The following is a 12,973-nucleotide window of genomic DNA, read 5'->3' on the forward strand; positions in this document are numbered from 1 at the left end:
CAAGCGAGTGTGAAGATACAGTAGCTTCTTCTGGCTTGCTTTATCACGTTTCCCTCCCTAACCCCTCCTGACCAAACCAAAACCGACTGCAGTCGTCTCTTTTAACAGTTGTTAGCATAAAGTCCTGTATTATCTATAAAATAAAAATGCTCTGTTAGGTTTTTTTTTACACATCTCAGAGGCAAAGTCAAAACACTAACCAACTAAACTTATGCCAGCTGTGAATCACAAGACCACAACCTAATTATGCATAGATAGGGCTTTACTGTAGATATTTTTTTTTTTACCCGTTATGGTACATTAACAATTTTCATAAATATTAAACATGTGTTTTTGAATCAGGCTGTTTTCAGGATGTTTTTTTTTGCCACAAAGTTGGACAGTTTATTTTGGAGGTCAGTAGAGATGAACTAGCATTTGGACCCAGCCCCTAGTGGCCAGTCGACGAACTGCAGTGTTGTTTCTTACTTCCGTACTAAAGTTAAGTCCGAGAAGCGGATGTAGCCCCTTCTTTTGTCAGTTCCTGTCAAGCTGTGTGGGCTATGTTGTCCGAGTGAGCGGCCTTAAGTCAGGTGACTAATTTACTAATTTACTTTCTTTGTCTGTTTACGCTGCGATTGTAAAAGTGTCTGTGTACTTGTTAGCCCGGTGTTTGCTTGTTTCTGTTGTAATGTTTGTTGTAATTGTTTTAGTATGATATTTCAAGAGTTATACAGTGCTTCAGTGGACTGTGAAAACAGCATGGCAATAAATGAATAAATAAATAAATAAATAATAAAATAAGAAGAAGCATGTTTATTCCATAACAAATAAACATGCAGCGGGTATAGAAAATGGATGGATGGAAATAAACATGCGTTACATACATTGTAAAAAGGGGCTTACACTAGCTGTTAGGGGGACCATGAAAGAAAAAAACAATAAAAAAGAAAAAAATAAAGTCCTCCACTGTGTTACTTTTATTCACAGGGAGAAAAGTTGTGACCTTTGAACTGAGTGAGACCATTTATTTCCAGGCGATAACATTATGTTTAGCAAAGCTAACGGCTATTTTTCTCACAGGACAGAATGAGATGCAATAAAAATGAAAATGAATCCCAATAAACATGGATTATGTCACAAACAAGTTTTTATTAATACATTGAAATACTGGAAAACCTTAGTCACCCTGAACCACCCTGAAATATACTTTGTAAAGTTTAATTTAATGTAAACAAACAAACGGATCGATTTGCTATAACTATTTTTTTTTGCAACAATATATTTATTTATTTCAAAACATAATAGTACATACATACTGTATAACCCATGGGACTCAAAACATCTGCTCCAAACCGTACAGAACCCAGGTCCTCAATTCACAACCAAAGCATAACAACATAACAACAGTAAAAATAATAAATAAAAATCACTAACGAAAGACAGGAATTTCAATATGTAATAAAATAATTATACATTGCTTGAGTAAGTGAAATATATCAAAATATATTAGTTGATAAAATAAAATAAAAAATGGAGAGATTAGAAACAAAACCAATCATACACTTTTCATACAAGTTTGCACTGCACATAAAATAGACAACAATCACTCAACACAAGACAGTAAACCTTTTTGAAGCTACAGAGTGTTACTTATGGGTCATCCCCAGGTGTTACCACCAAACCAGACAAGTTTTATTAAAAAGAAAGTTTTTAAATGGGCCCCAGATCAAAAACATATTGCTTACCCCTGATAGTATACGTGATCTTTTCTTAGGGCAGAGTTGCTGTTAGTTCGGAAAGCCATTTACCTATTCTTGGTCTATCCACCTCTTTCCAAGCTAATGCAATGACTCTCTTGGCCAACAGCAAGCCTATATCTAAAAATAGTTGATGTTTCTTTCTTGTGTTACAATTAGCTGAGTAAATACCCAGTAGGAATACTTTTGGCTCTAGATGCAAATGTACCTCTAATATTTTCTCAATACACTCAGTACTGGAGTTGAGGGGGATGAGGGGATGGCATCCCCCCCGAAATAAAAAACAGTCAAAATCATCCCCCCTGAAAAACTGCCATCCCCCCTTTCCATCCCTTATGTCATTTCATCAATGAATGTGGTATTACTGTTATTTCCACATTTAGTCATCACCAGAAAAATAACACCAGAAAAATAACCTTTTCTATTTATTTCAAGTGAAAATCTCTACTTGTTGTTTTTTTCAGTGATGACTCTTGTTTTAAGTGTAATGAGATTGTTTTACTAAAATGAGACATTTTAACTAGAAATAGGACAAATATTCTTGTTAAGATTTTGAGTTTTTGCAGTGATCCATTTTACTTATCCTGTGAAGGACAGAGTCATATTGATAAGTTCAGAAAACTGTTTTTTATTGTTGTGTTTTGATGTATTTGATGTAAGCCCAGTGGATATTTAAAGCTTACAGAAGGCTGCATTTAACTGCTGCTATGTCATTCCTGCAGTATTTCTGCAGGTGTTTTGGTCACTGCTATTATTTGTAATATATTATATTATTTGTAATCAGCACAAATTATCTGTCCCCATATGATAAAATCCACCATCTCCTCTGACTTTTTTTTACAACTCGAGTACTGGCTATAACTCCTTTTAAACTGGACTAACTGGTGGAAGCACTGAAAGCACAACAAAGTGTAGTTATGACACTTGCCCCCCCCTCCCCTCATCCTCTGTCCCTCCTCTGCACTCTGCTCCAGTTTGCGTGCGCGGCCCCGCGGCCGCGGGCCCGCCCCTGTGGGGGCCTGGCCCTACGTAACGGAAAGGGGGCGCGCCCGGCTTAAAGCCCCGCGCCGGCCAGTGTTGATGTGTCGCAGATTTTAAAAAGTCAGGTGGGGAGGCGGAGTGAGTTTGGTGGGAGATCCACGCAGAGACTCGTGGGGGCAGCGACAGAGCTCAGCGGGGGAACCAGCTTTACCAGAGCCCTAACAAGTCCTCCCCCGTCACCGCTTCATTCCCACGCCGCCACTTAAACCAGCGGGATCCCCGTCGCGACACGCGGGGATGGAGCTGTCATCGATCGGGGACCAAGTGTTCGCCGTGGAGTCGATAACGAAAAAAAGGATAAGGAAGGTGAGCGTGGTCACTTATATCAACTTGCGTAACTTATTCCCCCTGTGATCCGCGCAGCGGCGTGTTTGCAGCAGCAGCGTGCGTACACCTGCCCTCGTTCACAACACAACCGGGTTACACGTGGATGTTCAGATGTTAGTGTTTGTAAGTGCGTCAAAGTTTGAGCTGGTCTCCGGTCCCGGTCCTCCCGTGGCCGGTGCTGCAGCGTGTTGTGCAGCAGCTACGCAGCTGTAGTGGGAAATGGGGGTGTGTGTCCTGATCCGGGCCAGTGCGCGCCGCCGCCGTGCGCGGGCCCGCCGTGGCCGCGCAGCATGATTTACGGGGATGTGTCCGGTTATAACCTACCTGGAGCTACAGGTGTCCTGTGTTTGCTGCGGTGCGTTTTTGATGTAACATTTAAAAACGTGACCTTTTTTTTCAAACTTAACGCTGTTGTGGTGCGCCGACGAACATTTTTGCATATTTTTTTTGTATTTTTTGTATTTTTTTGTGCATATTTTTTTGTGTATTTTTTTGTGTATTTTTTGTATTTTTTTGTGTGTGTTTTTGTGTATTTTTTGTATTTTTTGTATTTTGTGTATTTTTTGTATTTTTTTGTTGTATTTTTTTGTATAATTTGTCTTGTAAAATTGTAAATAGGTTATTTTTATTTTTATTCAGAACTGTCCTTTTTCACTACCTCAAACTGCTGCACCTTTAAAATGTTTATTCTGTACATAGAAATACCACATTTGTTAATTGTTAATTGTTTCTTTTACTACCAAAGAGCGAAATTACCGGAGTCAAATTCCTTGTTGGACAATGTTCGAACCTGGCCAATAAAGCTGATTCTGATTCTGATTCTGAAAAAGCGCTGGTTTTTTAACCTCCTTCCCCGACTAGACTGGGTCAGTTTAAGCACTTTTTTGGGTGAACTCGTGACGACTCCGGTGATTGTTTTGCGTGGTGTTGCGGTTGCGCAACACCACGTTGTTTACACGCTTCCCGCGGCCGCACCTATCCCTCCGAGCCACCGGTGTAGCGTTCTAGAATGTACCCGTGCTCGGTGGAGCCAGGCTCCGCGACGCTGGGGGTGCTGACGTCATGCATGTGCGAGGGGAGGGGGGCGGGGCTGCTGTTTGGAGGCCACGCAGCTCCGCTGTCATTGACGTCATCCTCCAGGAAAAACACAACTGAAAGGGAGAAAAATCTCCAAGACGCTCCCTCCTTCTGCTCACTTTAAAGCGACAGTTCTGCCTTATTTTGTGTCTATGTCATTGGAGCACATATAGATGGCAGTTTTGGTAAAAGTGTGTTTCTGCAGGATTCTGATGCACTTAGTCACAATCTGACCCCCCCTCCCCTTTTCCATCTGTTTATTCCCTCAGGGTAATGTGGAGTATCTACTGAAATGGCAGGGATGGCCCCAGAAGTGAGTAAGCCTTGAGTCATCTTCCAGTGACCTCATCACTGCCATGCATACTCGGACAGACTTTCAGAATATGCTTCCCAATATCGTTACTATAGTTACTAGTATAGTTACTGTTTGAATGTGTTTGTGTTGGCAGGTACAGTACTTGGGAACCAGAGGACAATATTTTGGACCCTCGTCTGGTCCTGGCCTACGAAGAGAGGTGAGTAGTAATGTGGAGTAGTTCTCACGCCCTCGTAACTCACAGCTTCTCTTCTGTCTGACCTCGTCCTCTCCTCTCTTTGCACCTCTCTCCCAGTCAGGAGAAGCTCAGAGCTCTGGCGTATCGCAAGAAGGGACTGAGACCCAGGAGGCTCCTGCTGCGGGTAACCTACTATTTATTTATTGCATCTTCTGTCGTTATTGCCGACTGACAAGACCTGTTCAGTTAAAGGCGGCTACACCTTTCATACGGATGGTGACTTTGGGATTAAGATAGTATTTTTCTTTAGAATCTGTGCAATATTGACAAATTTGCTAATGTTTGAAAATACACAACGGAACTTAATTTATGGTTTCATTGGTTTTTGTTTTGTTTTTTAATCACAATTTCTTTTTTGTAAGCTGAACCAAAAAGTTTTTTTTTTTTTATTCCAAATACTTTTTTTTTTTTTTTTCAGTGAATCCAAATGTTTTGTTTTCAAATCAGAGTTTTTCTGGCTGTAGCGCCGAGCCGCGGTGCCAGAGTCTACTTGCCATTTGCAAGTGGCCTGACGGCTCTGTGCCATCTCCAGTTAGTGAGGCAGGGAGGCCGTGCACAGAGAAGTCAGGAGGCGTCTTCGCATGTTTACATGTGCTATCAATAATGTGAAGAACATCGCTTCATGTGGTAAAAGCCAAATAATTCTTATCAACTGTCATGTATTAGCTGACAATAATTAGTATTTTTACAGCCTAAACTGCTCTTAGCTCTAATGGTGAGTCAGTCACTCACCATGGCGACCGGTGGAGACTATTAGCTATATAAGAAGAACTGGACAAGCTGTTAACCATGGGTTTTCTCAAGTACTGCATGGCTCCATGTTGCAGTTGAAAGGAACAAACAGCCCAGAAACGCCAGCTGGAACACGCCCACCTTACTTCATTTACAGTTGGCTTTTTAGGCTGGCGTAGCTCATGTTAAATTAAAGTTACTTTACATTCATACTGGTCACATCTGTCCAAACATCCTCACTTTAACTGGTGCCAGAGCTGAAGGGAGAACTGGCAGAGCTGTGCTGGTGGTGTTAGATGCTGGCGGCATGGCGGGCTGATTGTCTGCAGGTCCCAGGAGACTTCCACTCTGCTCCTGTCTCCTTCAGCTGTTCCACATCCAAGAGATTTGCAGGGGGACGTCTCGTACGTACGGTCAGCACAGGCTGCCTGCTGCTTAGCTAAGCTTCATCCCCGGAGCCCTCCAGGCCAGTTATGGCTCCTTAGTAAGATTAACGGCACAGCAAAATGGAAAATATGAATGATTAGCTGGCCATTGGCTACACCGACTGCCAATCAAAAGACCACACTCCCAATTATACGTTAATCTTTTGATTTTATTTTACCTGATATGGCCCAAAAAACAAAACAAAACAATTGGAGCCGGGCCCCAGTGGTCAGCCAAGGAAGTGTAACTTTTCTGACTTCCATGTCGGCTTCAACTCTGATGTTGGTGCTCGTTGAAGATGATTGGAGATCTTATTGAAGCTCCTATCACAGGCTCCACCCACAGTATTACGTACAGCAAAATACAACTTTTAGTTTGACATGGAAAACGTTCAGATTTATATTTTAAACACAAATGTCTTACTTGTAGTTAAAGTAGTATGCGTTAACCTTAGACTCCTCCCCCAAGGGCTGGTTTTCCTCCCACTTTCATCCCACTGGTACATAACGTACCAAACCAATCACGATGGGCTGTGTGAGCTGACTCATGCCGGAGCAAGATGTCTTGTTGATGCTCCTCTGGTTGTCTCTCTGCTGACTTTAGATGCTTTGTTTCTCTGGTTGTTTGTGACGTTCGGAGGCAGTTTCCTCTGCATCTGTTCATACTGCTTCTTGGAAATGAAGACATTTCAGAAGGAACCAGACTACATTTTATATCAAAGAGGGAAAATAGTTGGAACAGCTGGCCAGTTTAACTTGATACAGCCCCCATGACATCACTGTGATGTCATTTTTTTTATTTATTTATTAAACTTTTAGAAAGTTTTTCTCACATCCTGAGATGTCCATCTTTAGCAAGCTAAAATTCACGAGGAATAATGTGAGAATTAACTTCTTTTTTTTTTTTTTTTTTAATCCCTCCTGCGCCATGCATCAAAACTGCTGTATCACTGTTTGAGTGGTCACATGGTTGTTTGCGGGGCGTAACTAACCATCCAGCAGGAAGTTCAGGGCAGCAACGTTCCAGCGTCCTCAGACGTGTGTGGCGTTGCTCCGTCAGTCGCCTCATAGATTCTGCTGTTTCCACTGATCAGTGATCAGGCAGAGCGAATAATCAAGGCGGCGGCACAGATGCAGGTTTCAGTGCTAATAATAGCCTCAATAGACCAGAATGCAGTTCAGCTGAAAGACTCAACTGTGCTGAGAGAGAGAGGTGTGAGTCTGAAAGACGGGTCTTGTTCTGTCAGTCATTCTTGCCGTTTTCTCCACCTTTTTAATGAGAAGAGTCTGAGATATCCGGGTAGATAAGACATGGATTAAAAATGAATCATGCATTATGTTTTTGGAACAAATAGATACATTGCACATATAAATAGACAATATAACTGTTATTTTCCCACAAAAGCGATGTTCCTGACATTCCTTGACTCTTAAACAGTCGACCATAACGGCGTATTGATATACACACATTTATTTTAAATCAGTTGTCCTTCATCTATGGACCAATGATCCAGGTCCTGGTCCAGATTTCTTCACTATTAAAGGGGAGTTTTTCTTGCCTAAGATTTTTCCCCCACTAGGGGAGTTTTTATCTGCCATTGTTTATGTTATGTTTGTGTAATAATTGCTCGGGGTCGTGTTCTGGGTCTCTGGAAAGATCCTAGAGACAACTTGTGTTGTAATAGATGCTATATGAATAAAATTGAATTGAACCTTCACTTCTGTCCCCCAGAACATCTTTCCCATGGACCTCCGCAGCGCTAACAAGGAAGGGGAGAAGCCCAGCCCGCGCGTGCGTCTCTCCCTCACCCGGTCCATGAGCACAGATGTGGACCAGGTGTACCGGCGCCCCATCCGGAGGAAGGGCCGACAGCGAGTGACCAGCAGAGGGATGCTCCGCAAACCCGTCCGTCTGCAGAGGAAGAAGCTGGAGCGCATGCAGGATGACTGGGGCACCAGTGAGGAGGACAAGCTGGAGTCTGAAGGCACCGCGGAGGAGAGATGTGAAGACAGCTCATACGGTTCGTTTCTCCAGATATGACTTTGTCAAAATGTGCAAAGTTATTCATTAGGGGTGTAACGATACACTAATCTCACGATACGGTACGATACACGATATTGAGGTCACGATAACGATACGATATTATAGCAGTATTTTTTTAACAACCTTGAATGAGGAACATATGACTGGAAAAAATTGTCTTTTATTTGAAAAACACAAAATACAAAAAAATACTGTACATTTGCCCTATTTTTACAGTTTGTAATGCTTTATAACTGTTTAAGTTTTAAAGAGAAAGCCAGGCCAACCTTTTTCCACAAACTGAACTAAAAGTAAATGTCAGGTTTGCATTATGCATCTTCAGTACAACAACTAAAATTAAATCAATAAAAAATAAAAGTAAATAAATACATACAATTTTACATCATAAAAAAGATTGATTCATGCTCACCTTATAAGTGTAAGAGGAGATTTATTTTTGTTAAGAAGGTTATTTTGGTAATTCAGGGTTAATTATTTTATAAATATATTCTTTATATTCTGATGTAAATCAGGGACTATAATCAGTTTATCTGTAGTGATTAGTCTGTTTTAGATTGGGCGGAGTGATACGCCACAGTACGGCACTAGGTGCTGTGTGGATGTTCTAAAATCCTACGCTGTTGAGGGACATTAAAGTACACTGGAACTCGGAAGAAGTTGTCCCCATGTTTATCCTACTAAAAAGGTTTAATTTAATAAGGTAAGGCTTAACTCAACACCAGCCTTGCATAAGTACAAGTTCAGAGTTAAAAACCCCCCAAGAGTCTCGTGATCGGGACCAAAACGGTACTAGTTTCTTCTGAGCGGAGGAAGATTTTGGTCCGCGGGTCGAGGCGCGGTCGGATGCGCGTTACTAGTCAACAGAATATAAGCTATTAATTTTAATAACCCAATATCGCGATACAGTTTGTCACCTCCACGACACATTTCGTGACGTTTTTGTATTGCGAAATTTCGTGGCACGATATATTGTTACACCCCTATTATTCATGCAAGTGAACAACATTTCCCGTGCTCTCTGTTAAAGGCCAGTCAGATTGCAGCTCGCCTCCCTTGCTGGAAAGACAGGACTTGGACATTGAGGTGGAGGAGAAGGTGCAGGCCCATCTGACGGCAGCAGCAGCCGGTGCAGACGTACGGACTGAGAGATCAGACGGAGACACGTGTGAAACCAGTCGGAGACAAACGTCTCCGTGCGACCAACCAAAGGACAGCGCCCCGGCGTCAGAGCCCGCACTAGGACACGCGGTGTTCGTGGACGAGCGGGGGAACCGGGTGGGAGACGGGAAAGCCGTTGAGTCTGGGTCGGAGAGAAACAACGCAATCTCAGTGATAGCGAGGGTGCAGGACGCCGACACCACGGAGAAGACACAGGTGATAGGTGACGATCTGAGCGTTACCATGACAACACACGTCGCTCCAACTGACCCGGCTGCAGCCGACCTCCCTGCAAAGGTGATCGTGACACATGTGACTATAAACTCCCTGACGGTGATGTTTAAGGAGGCCACGGAGGCTGAAGGCTTCTTCAAGGGCTGTTGAACGGGAAAAGAAGGAAATGTAGATAACCATAACTAGACTTCCCACTCATTTTATAAATATAAACGTTATGTATGAAAGATAATTCCACGTTTACACTCATCTCCTACCGAGTCCAGTAAGACACGATTTGCCTTTCAATAAACAAATGGGTGGTGACTTTATTATTGTGGCTGGTTCAGTAGTGGTGACGGGGAACAATCAGGCAGACTCCTCAGCGGCAGGTTGATTGTTCGGGGTTTGCTGGGACCGGGAGACGGCCGGCGAGGCGGCAGCCTGAAACGACGCGGTTCACATAACTATGATGCAGCTACTTTCTCCAGTTGTCCTCAGTGCTTTCCAGCAGAGCGTCTGTCTCGCAGTTCAGTCAGTTCTCGGAGCCGGTTTCAGACGCTCCTCTTTCTTACGAGTACTGTTTTTGTAAAGATGTTTCTTTTTATTTGCACAGAGCTTACCGCATGCCCCGTCAGTCTGTGCCGCACATGCACAAAGCCCTGTCCTGTGATTTGTTGGACGGGTTTATTTCTGTCACAAAAGAAGTGCAACAAAGACGGAGGATTAATGGCTCCCGCTCAGATGACGATCATTTCAAGGAAGTTGGATGCACGGGGGGTGGGGGGTGTGCATAATTGTGTTTGCTGTCTGTCTGTCCTTTTAACTTTTTAAGTATGAAATGCTACCTGGTTCTATTTTTGTATTACCAGCTGATAATCCACTCTCTTCAGTAGCCTTTGTGCATATCAAAGAGGAAATATTAGTTTAGACTGCTGCCTATATGCTGTGTAGGAAATGTGCAAACGGAAGCATATGTACTTTAGGTCAAACTGTAGTGAGCTACTATTTATTGCATGTGACACTTTTAAGCTAAACTAACTTATGTCACTTAATGTTTCTGAATCAGTCTCTCTCTGGCAAAGATGGATGGTCAGGTGTCTTTTTCTTTAAAAAATAAATAAATGAATACAATAAATGCATTTTCAATAAATGTGTACTAAAACAAATGTGTGCTGAAACATCTTTGTCTTTGACGACATAGAAAACAAAACTTGCATTATAACTCACAAACATTTCTTGTGATCATAACACACAATGCATTAAGTACATCTGTAAAGCAACGTTATGTAGTAACTCTGACCACATGGGAGTAGCTGCTCCACTGGGTTGACAAGAGTTGCTGCTGATGAGTGGAGACCATCACACATCACACTGTCCTGCTTCAGGTGACTTTGTTTTCAGGAGTCCACACGTGAACTTTCCTGTGGTATGCTGCCCCCATGTGGTCAGAGCTGGTATTGCTGCACACAGTGGTCTAATACATTTTGCATCACACTTAGGGCCAATCCCAATACACTCCCTACTTTCTACCACTAGCCCTCCCTCACTACCACTACCCCTAAAAAAGAAGCCACAGATTTTAGGGCACTTGAAATCTTCCCAGGTCTGTCCCAATACTCCCACTACTCCTACTTTCAGCACCACCCCTAAAATCAGGAAGCTGAGAGCCAAACGCTGTTTTAACTTCAGCTGTAGCGCTGTTAATATGCCACTTTATTAAGTTTTAATATTTTTTCAGGCGTAAAAGTAACCGTTAAGATCCCCAACCTGGGCTCAGTTTATCCAAATAACGCCTGTTAAGAAATTTGACCCGATGTTTTCGGAGATGAGAAGAGCCGCCGGCTCGGAGCAGCAGCAGCAGCAGCAGCCGGAGAACAGACATGATCGCCCTGCGCCGTCGTCCCGGGGGAGAAACCTGCAGCTCTGTGGAGAATTACCGCTGGCTGAAATCAATCATTTAGGAAGATAAATGTTGGTCTAATAGAAGAAATCTAACAGTTGTAGCTACGCCTGTTAAGAAATTTGCTCCGAAAATTTCAAGATTTCTGCCTGCCGGCTCCGGAGCTGATTTATGGTTCCGCGTTAAATCGACGCAGAGCCTACGGCGTGGCGTACGGCGTACGGCGTACAGCGCGCGTCGCCGCGTAACATCGATGCAGAGCCTACGGCGTAGGTTACGTAACCTACTCCGTAGGCTCTGTGTTGGTGTAACGCGGAACCATAAATCAGCCTTTATTCTAGCGTGATCTTCGCAACAACGGGCAAATGAGTGATTATGTACATTCACTGAGTGAATATTATGAAAGTCAAATATATATTTCTCGCTAGAAATGTAATCAAAACGCATTTTTATGCAGAAACTAACTGCAAATGACGACGAAAAGCATTCTGGGAAATTTTTCTGTCCCTAGATCAAACTAGTGTGCATCCGAAAACACTCGATCCGTAGGGACAGATTCATAGCCACTACACTACTTTTCTTCACTATCCCTAGGTGAAGGAATTGGGACACCACTACCCTCACGGGAACGCGCAAAATGTAGGGGTAGGGATGAAAAGTAGGGGTAGGGGGAGTATTGGGACAGGGCCTTATTCTTTGAAATTAAGGATTCTGCTTTTTTGCAATTCCTATAAAGTCAATTTTTATTAATAAAGGTACTAAAACTCATGAATTTCTAATGAACTGTCAGCAAAACTAAATAAAACTGAGCTAGAGCCTGTTCTCTATTGGTATGCAAGCTTTGTTTACTTCACAATACTAAACTATTGAGCAGTTATTCAGCCGTTGCACGTTAATGGATAAACGGTCCATCATGAACAGGGACGTTGCCCTGCTTCACCACTAGATGGCGCATTACTCTCGGGGAAGATGCTTTTGTAAATGACCTTTAATATGATTATTTCTGTAAATGTGTTTTTGTGTTTGTTTTGCTTATTGGAGTTGTTTGGAGCCAGGCTTTTATTTTATTTTTAATAAGACGAATATTTAGTGCTTTTATTTTGAAGGCGTCTCGCCGAGAACTTCAGCGCTCCGGTATTTAACGGTAAAGTTTAACGGCTGTAGAAACATTTTCTGCAAGACTGGTATTAGTGTCGGTAGTGCTAAAGTGTGCCTAACCGACACAAAAAAGCACCTGGCTGATAAGGGGCACAAGGTTTGTTTTCTTTGTAAATGTTATACAGTATTTATGTATATATTAAGTTTGGTTGTCTGTTACTGTCATTTATTCTGGTTAACGGGTTTGCCGACCCAGCGAGCTGCTGTGTCGGCCTGTATTTGAGTTGAATGAAACAATGTATGTATATAGTGAGAGTAACTTTGTTGTATTTTATTCCTTTATAGCTCTTACGGTGTGTTTGAGGTGATTTTATATTGAAGGAATAAAAACATCTGTGAACCATCAGTTAAAGAGTCAACCGTCATCAGTCGGGGATGCTACAGCTTTACCGTAAGTTTATTAGGGAGATTCATGTCAGTATTGATGGAGTTTGAAGTAGGAGAGGAGAAGAAAAATATCTGAAAGACAGACAATTATCCTGGATATTCACAAAATCATTCTGATGACTGTCTGTGTGAAGATGTTTGATATTTAGACAATTTACAACCCCTAGAAACGGTTTCCTGAGGTCTTTTAAAACATTTCTGTCAGACTTTAGTCA

The 12,973-nt window shown here is 42.4% G+C and overlaps 1 protein-coding gene across 1 annotated transcript; it reads left to right on the plus strand.

Annotated features, from left to right (window-relative positions):
* The first annotated feature begins 2,811 nt into the window (after positions 1-2,811).
* Positions 2,812-10,446, plus strand: cbx7a (chromobox homolog 7a). The gene is made up of 6 exons (XM_061711537.1): positions 2,812-3,086; positions 4,454-4,497; positions 4,634-4,699; positions 4,796-4,862; positions 7,628-7,916; positions 8,967-10,446. The coding sequence occupies exons 1-6, from the start codon at positions 3,018-3,020 to the stop codon at positions 9,479-9,481; spliced, it is 1,050 nt and encodes a 349-aa protein (XP_061567521.1). The 5' UTR covers positions 2,812-3,017; the 3' UTR covers positions 9,482-10,446.
* Positions 10,447-12,973: the final 2,527 nt, after the last annotated feature.

Source organism: Cololabis saira, chromosome 21 (assembly GCF_033807715.1).
Source record: "Cololabis saira isolate AMF1-May2022 chromosome 21, fColSai1.1, whole genome shotgun sequence".
Taxonomy (NCBI): Eukaryota; Metazoa; Chordata; class Actinopteri; order Beloniformes; family Belonidae; genus Cololabis; species Cololabis saira.

What these genes read in the sequence shown, in the direction of transcription:
- cbx7a (XM_061711537.1), top strand. Translation starts at nt 3,018, where the DNA reads ATGGAGCTGTCATCGATCGGGGACCAAGTGTTCGCCGTGGAGTCGATA. An exon ending in CCAGGAGGCTCCTGCTGCGG is followed by an intron (nt 4,863 to 7,627) that starts GTAACCTACTAT and finishes TCTGTCCCCCAG; the next exon opens with AACATCTTTCCCATGGACCT. An exon ending in ATGTGAAGACAGCTCATACG is followed by an intron (nt 7,917 to 8,966) that starts GTTCGTTTCTCC and finishes TCTCTGTTAAAG; the next exon opens with GCCAGTCAGATTGCAGCTCG.